This window comes from Perissodus microlepis, chromosome 18 (assembly GCF_051167445.1).
Source record: "Perissodus microlepis isolate ML-2025 ecotype Zambia chromosome 18, ASM5116744v1, whole genome shotgun sequence".
In the NCBI taxonomy this organism is placed as follows: domain Eukaryota; kingdom Metazoa; phylum Chordata; class Actinopteri; order Cichliformes; family Cichlidae; genus Perissodus; species Perissodus microlepis.
In genome coordinates, this window is record NC_140478.1 from 22,288,734 (window position 1) to 22,303,619 (window position 14,886).

The following is a 14,886-nucleotide window of genomic DNA, read 5'->3' on the forward strand; positions in this document are numbered from 1 at the left end:
ATTTTACAGTCTTAGATATCTTTAACGTGCTAGCAGGGCTTAGAGCTAAATGCTAAAGCTAGCAGAATCCTAATAATCATCATTATGCCCACAATGTTTTTTGACTTGTTAGTATGCTTATATAAGTAATCTTTAACACTGAGGATGTCATTTGTTCTCCATGTTTACAGCAACAAATTAAAAAACTGAACAATTAAAAAAAAATCCATCTATCAAAATAGCCAGTGGCACATAAAATCCCTAGAAAATGTTTAATGTGGTAGTAGCTCAAGGGAGTAGATGAATAATTTTCTCATACACCTCTCTACCAGAGGATATGCCCTCTGCTGGCCATTAAAAAGACTGTAGATTCAATGCCATGTTTTATCTAAATGTTGCCCTCCCTACTCACTCAGATCAGATTCATAGATCTACAAGAGTTTCATAAAAAAAATGATTAATCAATTGAAAAATGTAAACTTGCCTCAGCCAGTAATAATATGTATGAGTTGACAATTTCTGATTTTACATGAGTATATTAACACTTAGATGAACACTAAATTCTTATAGTAAAATCTGTTGATTCACATATGAATCCATTAACAGTACAGTCTGAGAGCAAATTACAACAACAGTTGTAAAGATTTGTAGATGTATTTATTTTATAATCATCAGGATTTGACTGTTCGTAGAAAAAACATTACATTAGCCTTTAGGTAACGACTAGTTTCAGAATTCTCAAATGATGAATCACAACAGTAATCACTAGTTTAGATGATAATAAAACGCCTGTATGTCTGTACTATACAAAGCCTTGAGTAAATCATATATATGAGTTCGCCTCACTTCCTCTGCTCCTCAGGGCCACTTTGTTCCTTTGCGTCTCTCTTCAGAGGAGAATGTCTCCAAGCTTTGTTGAATCAGTGGACTGTGTTGAAAGGTCTTGAGGGGAAATGTTTCATTGCTGCACAAATCTCACACAAGGTTCAGGATCACACAGCATTTAGTTCTCAAATGTCAGCTCCGCTAGTTCTGATGCTATTCATGTCATACGCATTATTCATATGCAAAGTAACATCATGAGTCACGCTGAGTCGATCGCATTTTGCAACTGGATAGAGAGTTTAGTTTTCAGTGCCGGTCTGTCATAAAAGTACAAAAACGGAAGAAACAGAGTGCTAAAGAGTGCGTGTGCAGAGAATAAAAAAAGCTACCTACATCAGAGGAGCGGCGGCCTAACGCCAGCCCACATCAGTCCTCCTCCCACCAGGGTCAGAGCTCTGCATCATCTGCAGCAGGTGACCTCTCCTCCACACAACACACATAATTCTCTGAAATCCCTTGTCGGTTCAATCAGATCATACTCTGAACCAGTGGCTCACAGATGCTCTGGTGCTTTGTCACTGACTAGACCTAGATGCCTGAGCATATGTCACTATGAACACATTTATTCAAAGCTCTCTGTGTCTGAACCAAAACATTTTCAGTGTGACAGCTTCTCATTTAGCTGTGAAGACACAAAAAGCTTCTTCTACACTGACTTTGCTTTCATTAAAGAAAAGCTCAAAGCCTTTTTTTCTTACTGTCACTAAAATATAAACAGGTTAAAACTGAAAGATCTCGTGTAAAAACAAAACTTTTAGGAAAAGATATTGCAATGTTTGAAGGTCGTAATGAACTTTTCAAAGAAAATCTTTTGAATCAAATTCCTCTGAGAACAAACTCCTCTAATCTAGAACCAGGTCCATCCCTAAAAAAGTAAAGGGCTAAAGAGCTGCCGTCTCAAAATAGCTGGACCCAACACTGATATTAGTCATCAGGGAGCGCGAGGTGCACTGTTCACAGATGATTTGCTGATGCAGTGCAAAGATTCTGTCTAGCATGACTTTCATCCCTCAGAAATTCAAGCCCACCACAAAGCTGTCGAATCAGTGAGCTGTGCTGAAAGGCTTTTAGAGGAAATGTTTCATTGCTGCACAAATCTCACACATGCTTCAGGATCACACATTACAAAGAAAAAACTGACAAGAAGAAGGTATCTAACCATAACTGGCCATAACTGGCCCTGCGCTAACATCAATTAAAGAACATCTACTGTCTGCAATACACATTACACCTATTAATAACAATAATTAAAGACTAGAGATTATAAATATAAAAACGTTGATCACTGCAGCTTTAAATTACACAAATTCTGAGCCCAAAAACAGAGGAAAACAAATTAAAAAGTGATCCACTGATTCGAGTTAACATAAACTGTGCTTGTAACTGCACCGTCATGTTCACATCTACGTCTGTAAACACTTTTGAACAGTGGATCATAAAACCTGCACACATACAGCAGCACTGAGTCCCTGCTGAGTGAAGATATGAAAGAAGCAAACAAACATTAATAGACTTGAAGTGTAGCAACAGCCTGAGTGATTTGCCAGAGTAATGTGGGATGAAAGCCAAGAGCTTAATCCTGTTTCACCCTCTTCCCAAGTTCATGTTCTCCACTGCTTTGAGATATGAAACAGCAAAAATCAAGACAACTTTGAGCGAGCACACTAATTTCTCATCAGAGTAGATTCTCCCTACAGCAAGCTGTTATGAAACGAGCCAATCATATGTGAGGTTTTAGTGGAGTAAAAGCTGGGAACTGTTTCCTAACTGAGAATCTTAAGCATCTAACGCAGTAGAAGTAGTTTACCTGTTAGCTCTGAAAGCGCACTGTGTTCTGCCAGGTGCTTCCTGTAAAGAGTCTTCAGCACTTTGGCGCTGCCAAACCTCTTGAAGCGTTTCTTCACATTAGTGTAAAACCACTCCAGTGACTGTGTTTTCAACAACCTGAGAAAGAAACACACAAACATACAACAAATTAATATAGATTATGCTAATCACCCTACCAAATGTGAAGAAAATGTAGTTTTCTTCACATTTGTTATTATCCACAGATTTGTTATTATCCACATTTTGGTCAAGCAACATTCAACCAGAATTTCAGTAACCAGGTCAAACACAAAAAAGCAAAACCATCAGTCAGTCCTGGTGCCAATCTACATCTGACTCACAGATGAACACAACCAGCTGCTGGCAGCTGTGTGGATTCATTTCCACTGTCTCTCACATCAATAGCCAAAACTTCTCTGGAGTTACTTCATAAATCAGGAGGCTGAGAGAGACTCAGCAGGAGATGGTTTAATCATTAGTAAAAGGTAGACAGGAGACACATAAGCGTCTCACTTTGATGTTTGCAAGACAGCATGAAATCACACGGGCCGGTTTACACTGAAGTTGGGTCATCATGGGGGGTAATACAATGACAACGCTGATTAAATAGCAGGATTGTCGCATTGATTTCATCTTACACGCTACCTAAAAAATAAGTGTTTTTAAAGCTGGAAGTGAGTTGGAAAAACACAGCAGCTGTTATCATTTGTGACGGGTAAGAAGTCACAGCCAACAAATCACAGTGACACTATCTGATCTGCACCAAGAAGGCAGCATTACAGAAACACTTCACACAAACTTAGCAGAGTCCTGCTGACATAAAGTTAAGAAGCAATCTGTAGATATGAAATCACTGTTTGGTTAACTGTGAAAAGTCTGAACCACCAATAAATCTAAATGTGAAGATGGTTGGGAGCAGCAAAGATGGTTGGGAGCAGTCCGGTGGTGCAGTAATTAGCACTGTCACAGCAAAAGGGTCCTGGGTTCAAATCTAGCCGGGATCTTTCTGTGTGGAGTTTGAATGTGCTCCCCATGTCTGCGTGGGTTTACTTCGACTTCCTCCCACAGTCCAAAACAAAACCTGTCCAGGGTACACCACAGCTCAGATAGGCTTCAGCCCCTCGACAACCTTGAACTGGATAAGAGGAAGATAGATAGACAGACGATAGTTGCGCAGTTATCTTCTACTGAATACAGTCAGCCAAAAAAAAGACTAAAACTAGGTGTTTAATGTTACACATCTCGTAGATACACTGTGCTGTTTTCTTTGTTTTACCTACTGTATCATATTAACTGGAGAAAACCCACACAATCATGTAAGGTCATGCAAACCCCAGACAGAAGGGCGTTTATGTACCCAAACCCAGAACACTGCTGCTGTGAACAGTATTTCAGCAATGTTAAACTTAAATAAGTCAATGTGAAGAATTTGAAGATTTCTGTAGACCTATCAGTTAGTGAGGTCACATGAATTAGACTAATGTGAAAGTGACATGTTACTCTGCAGAATCTGAGTAAGTGTGCAGAAAATGTATCTCAACTACAACATTTACAAATAGTGACTGACTCTATGAAAAGTGTCTGTTTATAGCCTTGCATACTATAACTAAAATTGTTATATGTAACATATGAAACGTGGCTGTAAACAGACCCAGTATATGATCCAATGTGTGCATGATGTTGTTAGTCTAGCTCAGTTACGTGCTGCATTATCTTCAAGTATATTTAAGATTGAAATTCCTATCACTGCTGCTTTTAAATTAACTGTATAATGACACGTTTATGTTTAATGAGGAACCCTCCGATCTCTGAGTGGCTGTAAGTGTGTGTACACAGCGAGTGCTTTGACAGGAAGGAGATGCACAACATAAAATGTCACACATCATTACTGCACTTCTACAGGCTTTGTAAGGTGCCTCCTGGTGTAGACTAAGCAGTCAGGTTTTAACTACCAGCTACTGGCAATGATGCCTCACTGGAAAGAAAGAAGTACATCTACAAAGCACTATAACATTTTTATTACACTGCAGTTTTTTCTTTATTTTAAATCTATTTGGATGTTCTACCTTTAGGTTCTCTGACAAATACTAAAGTTAACATAGCACCTAAATACATCGTTCAATGCATGACTGGATATCTGCAGTCCCCGTTGACCCCACGGCTGAAGCTATATTGAATGATCTGGAGGCAGGTGGCAGGTAGGTAAGCTTATCACAGTGATTCCTGACACCAGCGCATGTCATGGCTCTTTATTCTCATATTATCTACTGAGTTGATTTTGAATGTCTGGGTCAGACAGCAGAACAACCCTGATCCACTGCATACAGAGTGGCATTTAAACCAGCAACTGCTTTAAACGTTTAAAATTTACATCTACAGTGTCTTTGAAGTTTCTGGAATATATTAAGGCTTTTAAAAAGGTGCCATTGTGAAGTATATAATGTAAGCATTTAGCAGAAATCACAGGCTTTTAATTTGGACTCTGTGCAACAGACGTGACCGGACATGGTCACTTCAGAGTTTGACTAGAGGCTGCAGAAATACATTCCCACTAAAACCCCATAAATCTGACAGTCTGTAACTTTCAAACACCAACACCAACATACTCACATGTTTAGAGGTGAGAATGGTGGCTCCATTTTTTTTTTCTTCTACATGCAATCACTTTTGATTAGGAGCCTGTCTAGAAATGTGTTCTCCACACATTTGAACGATTATCACGTCTCGACCTTTTTCATGATTGCTGCATTTTCAGCAGGCCTTACAAGACAGCATTCAATTTGTCATAGAAACTCGTTTTTTGCTTTGTACCCCTCAGCAATGAGAAAAACATATAACAAGCACAGCCTCGTCCTTTTAAAAGAAAATGTCAACTCCCGAAATGTCAGCGTTTCATGAACAAAGGGAATTTTAATTATGACACACTTTCGATTTTATCCATTAAGGCTTTACAATCTGAGCAAACTGTAAAAAATATAAAATTACACAAAAATACAGTGAAGTAGAGCGTGTGGATTTAAAGTTCACATGCTTAATGGAGCGTTTCAGGATTTCTGTAACATTAAACAAACAAGTTGAGTTCGAGAAAAGACCTCTTAAGGGAAAATTTGGGGAAATGTCTTTGAAAATCCATTTTATGTTGCTGCACATCTCCCTACCTCATCTCCTCCTCTGTCATCTTGCATTAGTGCAAATGTTGGGGCCAAAGGAGACTTTATCCTGCACTGTATCTTAGTGTCTATGTTATGTGTAATAAGTGCTAAATCCATCTCTCCAACAGTGGAGTAAGACCTTAATAACCTTTGACGTCACTCTCGGCCTCTCATCCTCACTTAGTCTCCTTGTATATCGCGCACACACACACACACACATACACAGACACACACACACACACACAGATAAACACCACAGCACTTCCAGGCACCACCGCTGACCTTACCTGCTCTTCTGGCAGGCGGAGCAGAGCCAGGTCTTGTCCCGTTTGTTGTACACCCGGCAGGCCTTGCAGACGTTGTAGTGGCAGTCGTGACACTGGCGTTTGGGGTTGAGCAGGAAGGTGAAAGGCGAGCAGCAGCGGATGCAGCAGCGCTGGTTGAAGCAACTCTGCCGTGACAGCAGGAGGCAGCGACTGCCCTCCTCGTCCAGCTCCTGCTTCAGCTCACTGTGGGGAGGAGGGGGGAGAGAGATAGTGAAACCAGGAATGTGTGTGTGTGTGTGTGTGTGTGTGTGAGAGAGAGAGAGAGAGAGATGTATAAAATCTGTTTGAAAAAGATGCTTATGTGTCAGTGAGTAAGATAAGAAGTATAGTATTCCACAGGGATCATATGAAGTTCCTGTACATGGATAAAGCACCAGACCAGGGTTTACTGTGTCAAATAGGATGATTATGTGAATGAGGACACAGAGTGCACAGATGAACGCACACTGATCCTCTGCGTCCCTTTAATGAAAATGGAGCAGAAATTAAAGTGGTTTCAAAAATTCGGTCAGGTCGTTTCATCATTTTGTAAACAGAAAATAAATAGATACGGTGAGAAGTATGGAGCTACTTCATATGTGTATCGAGCTGCTTGTTAACCAGAAAGCCTGTATTAAATAAATAACAGCCGTGGTGACTAAACCACAAATACATGGTTAAAACACACACAAAGACCCCAGTGTCTTCAGTGCATCTTCACTAAGACAAATGAATTCAGTCACTTGTCCTGATAATTAACTAATGTTAATAACTGAACAAGTGTCTTCACTAGTTATGGTGTTAATGATGGCATGAATATATGAGAACTTGTTGAGGCTTGAAGAGAGAGATGTAAAATCAGGTAACATTGGACTGAAAGGGGTTCATTTGAGACCCCTGATGTCTTTTTTTAGGTTAATCTGGATGAAAGTGCAAAAGAAGTGAGAAGAGCTCAAGCCATGGAGATTAATGCAATAATAATTTATGCTAATTAATGTAATGTAATTTTGTAATTGTGTGCCTCAATATGACTTTTTTTTAACATGCCGTCTCGACTTTACACGTTTGATTTAATTTATAATCCTTTCGCAAACACAAAGCACTAACAGACTTACAGCAGCCTGCATTTACAACCTACAAACAGCACTTACATTAAGTGCTTTGAGTGCATCACTATATAAGGACCAGTCCATTTACCATTTTACCATCTGTTTCAGTGCCATACAAAGACAGCAGTCTGCTTCTTTTGTTGTTGAGTTAAATTAATGTTGCTGTTTGACATCATTGGCACAGTGTTTCTGTTTCTGTGCGTTTATGAGGAACAAATCTGTTCTGGTCAAACTGGTCAAAGTAATAGAATTAAAACTGTATGCAAATTCATTATTTGTTTTATTAAAATGAAACACATTAATCTAACGACTTATTTATTTATTTACTCATCTAAATTAATTGGACTTGGTATGCACATCTCTCTTCATTTGTGGTGTTACTAGATCACATTTATCTGAATTTACATTGTTAGAAATTTGTTTTAGACTGGTTGCTTTCTGCCAGGGAGCTGAATAACTGCCAGCTATTTGTTTTCTGTTACATTCAGTAAATGTGACAGCAAACAAACACGGGTAATTGTGTAACAATTTAGCATTCATTTCTCTTATCATTAGCTTTCCAGCAAAGAAATACAGACAGAAGCAGATGATTTGACAGGATCTCCAACATGATGGAATATAAAATTAGTCAAACAAATGAAGGCAAAGCAGGAGAGGCAAATAGAAAGTGTAACTGTGTAGGTAGCACTAGAAAAAAAAATCCATTATGTTCACATCATGACAGCAGGAGCATCAGCCATAACTGAATCATTTATAAATTATTACAGCTCGAAACTGATGGAGTCTGACAAGATGAGGAGAGAGGCAGGAACTGCTTCTGCAGGTATGCAGGTTGGTTTCATTTCAGTTTCTGATGACGTGAAATTCAAAATGCAAAGCACCAAAATAAATTCCTCATTCTGCATGTGACAATGTTTATTAAAGTACGTTTACAGAATGTGATTTATGAAAACTTTGGGGTTTCTTTAAAAGAAAAGATGATGATGTTATATGTGACAAAAGCTCAAAGCAAAAACTCAGACAACAAATGAATATTTTTAGTGTAGAAAAATGTGTCAGTTTCTCTGTTAATCAATAGTAACAAGCAAAAGGTCACATCAGCGATGACGAAAAAGATGAATTTTATTTTTTTTAAAAGAACAATGATAGCAAGCTTTGGTTCTGTTGGCTAATCACTTCAGCTCTGTAGCGTTATATGACTTAGAAGTCCTTTAAAAAATTTAACCACAAATATTTAAATGAAACTTGTAACTTTAAAACCATAAACATTTTACAGTCTCCCTCGGATGCCCCTCACTACAGCACCACATCCATTACTAAAGCTCAGTGGACGATATAAATACCTCCCAGACAGAACAGCATCAGCCAGACTCAGACAGAGACTGTGAGGTAACAACAGCAAGAAAGTGAAGAAACATGCACAAACATACCTGAAACATAAAGCATCCCATGATACTCAACACAAAAAAGCTGTGGACCTTTTTTTTTTTGACCTAATAAGACATGTACAGTAATGTTTCGCAGCACTCTGCAGCTTTATCCTCACACACCCTCAGCGAAAGAAGCTTTTGAGCTTCGGTCATTCAAAGAGAACAAACAAGAAGAGGCTCAGGCTGTGTCAGCTGCAGTTATCCTCACATAAAGTCTGCTTCTTGGTGATAAGCTAACTAATGTCTGCTGGCATTTGTCTGAATGGAGCTTAGTTTATTTTTCTTGTGTTTGAAGATTTGAATGGGGATCAGTTATCTTTTGTCATAAGAAGATAAAAAGATGAGTTGTTCTCTGTAAACAGTGTATCTTACCAAATGAATGTGCCTGCTGTGCTGCTTCTGAACAGCAGGGGACAGCTCTGTTTTAAGTTTTAGGATTTTTGTATCTGGTGAACGGACGTTTTCACTATTCACAATTCCAGGACAGCTAATCTCTCATATATCATCAACTTCTAGGCTGATGCATGAAAACGTCTGACAAATAGCAGCTTATTTACATGTTAGCATCTATGAGGCATCATTTATAGCTGATTTTCTCATCTACTGATCAGTTTTAGTTCAGTCATTTCAATTATGGGAACCATGTCTCAGAAAAGCTTTGCAAAATCACCTTTTTTGCAATGTGCATTTAACTTGTCTCTGATCATAGCTGGGATACAATTCAGTTCATTTCTGATGTTGACATGTACAAATGACTTACTGAAGTTCAAACTATTTATCAGAATGAGGAAGACAGGTGATTTAAGTGACCTTGAATGTGGCCTGGTTGTTGGCTGGTCAGAGTATTTCAGAAACTCTCAAGGATTTACAGACAAGGGTTTGAAAAACAGTGAGCAGCAGTTCTATGCGTGAAAATGCCTCATTGATGCCAGAGGTCAGAGGAGAATGTCCAGTATGCTTTCAGCTGATAGGAATAGTAACTCAAATAACCAATCATTACAATCAAGAATACTTCTAATATTTTTTTTCTGTGCTCATATTTTCGTCCCTTTTCGATCCCTTTATGACCGCACACGATGTCACAAAACTCAAATCATGTCAAACTAGTTTCTTGAACAGTGAGTTTGCCTCCACAGTCACCAGATGTCAATCCAGCAGAGCACCTTTGGGATGCTCTGAGAATGGGAGATTTGCATTATGGATGTGCAGCCTACAAATCTGCAGCAACTGTGACGCTGTCATGTCAATATGGACCAAAATGTCTGAGGAATGTTTCTGCCTCTCTATGCCATGAAGAATTGAGGCAGTTCTGAGGGCACAAAGGAGTCCAACTAAGTATTAGCCCCGGGTAAGTGTGAAATCAATAGATGCTGTATTTAGCTTCAGAAATCCCCAGCACACTGCTTTAAAAATAAATCTCATCTGGAGTATTTATTTGTGTTTTTTGTGTCTTTCTTGCTTTTCTATTATTATCTAATGAAGTAGTTATGCTTGAACATTCTTGAGAAAAACAGAAGAGTATTTTTATCGCACATAATATCATCTCAGATCAGTTATAAACTACATGTGTGACATTTCAGTTATCCAAATCAGTCCTGAACGTCTTAACACAGAAGTTCCTCCTTTCATAAGAAAAACGTGCACCAGAGGTCACAAAGAAAGTCAACAGCATCCTGATGTGTTCTCCTGTTCTTCGCTCATCTCTATTCCTTTCCTAACTTCATCTCTGCCCTCTGATTGCTGTTTCAGATGCATGAACACTCCTGGGTTTCATCTCAGGGATGTCGGTGCAGAAATTGAAAAGCAGGTTGCATGAAGTGAGAGCTCACGTAACAAGTTTGGGAGTGAGGAAGCAGAAAAGTGAACAATCGAAATGACATGACAGATTAAACTCATACGTGTGATGACTGAAAGCAGTACGTGACCTTTTGTGTCAAGCACTTCTGCTAAAGAGGGGATTAGCCGTGGAGATCTTTGGCGACATTTATCAGCTGTTAAAAACTGCAGTATAGATTGAATTTATTATTGTTTTGACCTAAGAAATAAGTTAACTTTTGGGCAAAAGCATGTCTATCTGTAAAGAACTCAGACAATGTCAACAATGTGTAATCATGCCGGGTAAACAGTTACAAGATTAGCTGGTGGTAAGCGCTTTGCTTAGCAACACTTGTTGAAGTTAAGGAATGTAAAAAGCTCACTAACTAATCACTTTTTTTGTCATGTCATGTGGGGATTTAACAGAAAAACTCCTTTCAGTTGCACATATGATTCAAGCAGAGAAACTGTTGTCATTTCAGTGGCCTCAGATAGTGATGATGGGCCTTTTTAAACATTAATGCAGGTACAGTGAAGCAAATACACAGATTTTTGAATATGGACACAACATTGGTTCGATACTGTAGTTCTACAGTGTTTTTAGGCCACAGACGTATGTTCTATGACTAGACTGTCACAGAGACTTAGATAGAGTTAGAGTTTGGGAGTTGGGAAAATAAGTTAAGGTGAATGTACTGAAAATATATATGCAGCTGAGGGTCATAAATTTTAGTCGTATAGTTTAGTTTTTCACTATTTCTTTAACTCGTGTCAGTTAAAGTATGGTACGTAACAACCACCTGCCCATCTAATGTACTAAAGTACACTTTTTTAAAGCATATTTTTCTTACAGTTATATTTTGGTGTCTCTGTTTCCTCAACTTTACAGACACTTTCCTCCAAAATGTAACCGGAAAATAATCTGAAAAAGCATAGATTAAAAGTTTAAAGGAATGACCACAGGTTGAAAATCTGTTTGCTGGTCCTCAAAGACTGCGTCTGAAGAGATGCAGAGATATTTTATGGTGTTTCATAGATAATTCTGTGGACCCTGTTTCATCTTCAGTATGTGGTACTGAAAAATAAATCCATCTGCTTTTTTTTTTTAATGTGAATGTAGCTAATGTAGCTAACTGATCTGGTAGGTGGATTATAAAGTAAAACATTTCATATTAAATATGAAATACTTTCAAAACATATGCTTAGTCTGACCTACAGGCAGAAACCTCATGTCCTCAGTGTGTGGACAGAGTGAGACTGGAGGGTAACAGCAACAACAATAAACAGTTCTTATGGGAAGTTATAATAAACCACACTGGGCTGATAAGCACACACTAGACATACTCCTAAGAATATATATTTTAAAAAAATCTAGCTGTGAAGTTACATTATGAAACACTACAGATAAACACTTAATTAATCAAGCCAGATGTCCACATAAAAGGGCTTTTGCTGATAAAAATCTAAAGGAAATCCTGACAATTAGATTCATCTTGTATGTGAGGTCCTTCTCATGGGTTTTCAGTCCACTGAAAGCATTTTGGTAAACAGTGGAAAAATGCCGTAAGAGGTAAGTGTTTTTCTAAATAAAGCACCAGGACCAGCAAGGACTTTTTTTGTTAAACAGGCAAATCATTTTCCACTATTGTGTAACTCTCAGGCTGAGGCTACAGGCAATGAAACCCACCTATTTACCACGTTATTGTGCCTTTGTATCTATATATGTTGAGGTTGGGGTGAAGGAGGAAGCTGGTCTGAGTGCAGCGGAAAAAGGCTTCACTTCCTGGCTACTGTGTTTAGGACACACTTCAGAGCAAAGAGGCGGGAAAGGAAATCTCCACCAAGGTCTAAAAATTCCTCGAATTAAATTGTGCTAAAGAAAAGCAGCCTGAGAAAATTGGTGTAAAAGACCTTAAAGGTATACTGGTTATGCAGTGCCTTACTTACTTATATGTTCTTCATTTTGTTTTCATTGCCATACTTTATATTTTCATCACCATGGTAGAAATAGTTTATAATCTGAAACATAACATATCTGTCAAACACAGTGGAGGCAATGGTATGACATTGGAACTGTTGGAACTGGGTCATTAGTGTTTATTGATGATGTGACTGTGGATACAAAAAGCAATATGAATTCTGAAGGGTACAGGGCTGATCTCTCTACACAGATTCAGCCAAACACTGCAACTGCAAAAGCAAAGAAATGAGATATAGTTCCCATTCCCAATGGCCAAGTGAGTCACCTGATCTCAATCCAACAGAGGAGGCTTTTCAACTAATAAATAAAATGCAAAACTGGATGCAGAGAAACCCACAAACAAACAGCATCTAAAGGTAGCCGCAGTAAAGGCCCAGCAGAGCATCTCAAGGAAGGAAACAACATTTTGTGATGTTCATGAGTTCTAGGCATCAAGCAATCATTTATTTCAAAGGAGTTAAAATAACCTTCATGTTTAAATTAGGTTGGTTTGTCTAATTAATGCTGGGACTTTGAAAATGGCAAAGTATTAAAATGACTGTAATTCTCTGCACACAAGTGCGTCTCCGTGGTCTCTGCACAATTTTAATTTCCACAATCCTTCTTTCTGTCTACGCCAAGATCTAGTTAAATTGCAACAAAAAATAAAAGAATATCTGCAATAATAAAGCCTAGGTTTATGTTTCTTGCGACACTAAGAACAGAAAAAGTGTACTTTTATAAACTGCTGTGATAAGCTGGTTATCCAGCAGTTTCACATTTACTAGCAGACTCAAAGAAATAAGATTTCATCAGAGGTAAGGAAGTTCAAAACTGTCAAACACTCATATGAGCAGTGAGAGTAACCAAGCTGCAATAGAAAAACAGCAGGATGGGGGGAAAAGTCAGTACAGTTCACTTCCTAAACATAAAATATCTGGAGCTCCACTGCATTTACAGGTCAGAACTCACCTGAGTCTCTCCTCCTCTGTCTTGCGCAGCTTCATGTCCCTCTGCACCACCTGCAGCACGTGCTCCGCCTCATTGTCCGTCAGTCCTGTCAGATCAAGCTTTCGACCCATGGCTGACACCCCACCAGCTGTCTCAAACTCACCGACTGAACAATCAGCTTGTTGTTTTCATCTGGAAAAGAGTCAGGCCAAATAAAATGCACAAAATACAAACAAAAACACCTGACAGTGACAAAGTTCCCAGAATACCTGAGTTTACAGCTGGATGGTTTAGTGCAAACTGGTGGAGGAAAAGAAATATATTCACTAATGAAGGAGTACTTCACTACTTTATAGTACTTTACAGTTATAGTTACGAGTTCTAAGCCTGTGATTTTACTCTTAAAGACATGATATGATTATAAAACACAAACATTAAACTACTGTTAATCAAACATGTTTGAGCCTGATGTTCAAGGAGTCGTTTTTTTTTCTCTTGGGTCTTTAATTAAGACATGATTCCTAAAATATATGCTGAGACTCTCTGGAGAGAGTGAACCGGATCCAGCTAACATGTTTTTCCATTCAGGCTTCTTTATAATTCTCAGCATGTCACATATCACTCCTAGGGACTAATTTATTACAAATAAAGTACTTTTACTCACTTTTGATACATTTGTATAATTAATTATACTTCACTGGGTTTTGTGTAAACTTGTAATCTAGTACTCTGACATAACTTACAGCATTCACAAGAAAAATCAGAGCTAATGACACTTCCTGTAGAAGAAATCTCTTTTCTTTCCGTCAGACCTGAAGCTGCAGCTTACTTTTGTTTTTGTTTTTGAAACCGGAATGCGGACGTGAAACTAATAATTAACTATAACTCTCACAATCACACGTATTTTACTGGAATGTGAAACAAATAGTACCGATTTTAACGCAAAATACGAACACGAACAAAAATGCGAACGTGCAAGTTAATAGTTTTCATTCAGGCTGAAGGTGATAAAGTCATAGCTTGATTACAACAACTTACCAGAATCTGTGGCTGAAATAGAGAAACACCTTTAAAGCTGAACTCCGTTTACTTCTAGAGAGAATTATCAGTGAGACGAAGCCAAACGCTTATTATAATCCAGTCAGTCTGCGATTTTTGTTTCATCGTTTTTTTTTGTTTTGTTTTTTTCGTATGAAAGATTGAGGAAAAAAAGTGTTTCCAGCCTGATCTGCGCAGCCAGGCCTGGTTTCTGAGAGAAAATCAGGATAAATCCTGATTAGGGTCTATCCGAGCGTTTCTCCGCTTGCCAAGGCGACGTGGAAGTGATGAAAGCTTGTTTATATCACTTATTGAGAGGACATGGATTATAATAAAAACCTTAGGTTCTGACTGTGTTCAGTCGTAAATGAACAATAGTCTTGGAGTCATATCTTGATGCTTTGCAAACACTGTCACCATATTATTCTTAAATCG

The 14,886-nt window shown here is 38.4% G+C and overlaps 1 protein-coding gene across 3 annotated transcripts in view; it reads right to left on the reverse strand.

The window, feature by feature from the left end:
- myripa (myosin VIIA and Rab interacting protein a) overlaps positions 1 to 14,678 on the reverse strand; it is a 30,170-nt gene extending 15,492 nt beyond the window's left edge. For 2 of the 3 annotated variants that reach the window (XM_084912616.1, XM_084912614.1), the window contains exons 1-4: positions 14,452 to 14,677; positions 13,435 to 13,605; positions 6,131 to 6,352; positions 2,672 to 2,808 (exon numbers count right to left, since the gene is read on the reverse strand). In XM_084912616.1, coding sequence (XP_084768742.1) covers positions 2,672 to 2,808; positions 6,131 to 6,352; positions 13,435 to 13,544 — 469 coding nt within the window. In that variant the 5' untranslated portion in view covers positions 13,545 to 13,605; positions 14,452 to 14,677. Of the gene's footprint in view, positions 1 to 2,671; positions 2,809 to 6,130; positions 6,353 to 13,434; positions 13,606 to 14,451 lie in introns of all 3 variants that reach the window. The other variant, XM_084912613.1, reaches the window with a different exon arrangement.
- Between the last annotated feature and the right edge of the window lie 208 nt (positions 14,679 to 14,886).